The sequence below is a fragment of the Prorops nasuta genome, unplaced genomic scaffold (genome assembly GCF_024137725.1).
Source record: "Prorops nasuta isolate Cenicafe-Biocafe unplaced genomic scaffold, Cenicafe_Pnas_1.2 PNAS00006, whole genome shotgun sequence".
Classification (NCBI taxonomy): Eukaryota; Metazoa; Arthropoda; class Insecta; order Hymenoptera; family Bethylidae; genus Prorops; species Prorops nasuta.
The window spans coordinates 10,373,096-10,374,310 of record NW_027116803.1 but is presented as its reverse complement, the minus strand read 5'-3'; the positions used below and the strand labels follow the sequence as shown (position 1 = coordinate 10,374,310).

The following is a 1,215-nucleotide window of genomic DNA, read 5'->3' as shown; positions in this document are numbered from 1 at the left end:
ATGAAGTAAGTTTTGGCACATTGAAGAATTGTTTCACGAAAAAATTAGGTCTAAGGAAGAAATTGATTGCGAAGATCATTTTATCAAACACGTACAACGTGACGACCACGGAAGATATATCGTTCGGCTGCCCTTCCGTGACAATCGGGCAACATTAGGATTTTCATACAACATCGCGGTAAAAAGATTATTGAATTTAGAGAAAAAATTCACTGTCAATAACGATTTAAAAACGCGATACTCGGAAATTTTGGAGGAATACATTAACTTAAACCATATGTCAGTCGTTGCAAACGATAAAGTCGAACAGGGTTACGTTATGCCACATCATGCAATACATAAAGATACTTCAAACACCACGAAAATGAGATTCGTCTTTGATGCATCGGCCAAATCAGACAACGGTGTGTCCCTAAACGATGTACTAATGATCGGTCCTGTCATACAACCCAAATTATTTTCTCACTTAATAAGATTTCGTACGTACAAGTATGTAGTCACAGGTGATATAGAGAAAATGTATCGCCAAATCTTAGTTCATAAGGATGACAGGCGGTTCCAACAAATTCTTTGGCGACAAGACAATAAAATTCACAAATTTCAATTAAATACATTGACTTTCGGGGTAGCGTCTCTCCATTCCTTGCCATACGAACTTTGCATAAATTGGCGGAGGACGAGCAAGAAACATTCCCAAGAGCTTCAGAAATATTAACCTCACATTTATATGTGGACGATTTGTTAACGGGTACTGAAACCATAGAAGATGCTCAGGCCATTAGAATAGAAATTACTCAATTATTACAAAGAAGCGAATTTAATATAAGGCAATGGGCCGCCATGAACAACGAATTATAAGAGATTTGCCGGATGAACAGGTACACGCGAGTTGTACAATGACCGCCACTAATGGCCTGCAAGATTTTTTTGATGCGTTTAGGAACCATACTTCCTCATGGATTTTTCCCCGCCTGGACTGAGCGACTGGAAAGAGTATAGGATGTGTATTATGCTATCCTTGTTTAAATGCCTTAAAGAGAAAGAGAGAGCCTTATACCGCGTTCAACGTGGTTTCTCCAAGCCTTCGTTTCTTATTTTCCTATCTCGGACGTCGCCATTGCTCTTCTCTCTCTAACTCATAGATTTCTATCTGCGTCTTTGTCTAAAATAATTCTACGCCACTGGGTGATTTTTTGGTGAGTCTATACCACTGGA

The 1,215-nt window shown here is 39.0% G+C and overlaps 1 protein-coding gene across 1 annotated transcript; it reads left to right on the top strand.

The window, feature by feature from the left end:
• Positions 1-858, top strand: LOC136774686 (uncharacterized). Its single transcript, XM_066729098.1, has 3 exons — positions 1-5; positions 49-489; positions 630-858. Exons 1-3 carry the CDS (start codon positions 1-3, stop codon positions 856-858), a joined length of 675 nt encoding a protein of 224 aa, XP_066585195.1.
• The last annotated feature ends 357 nt before the right edge of the window (positions 859-1,215 follow it).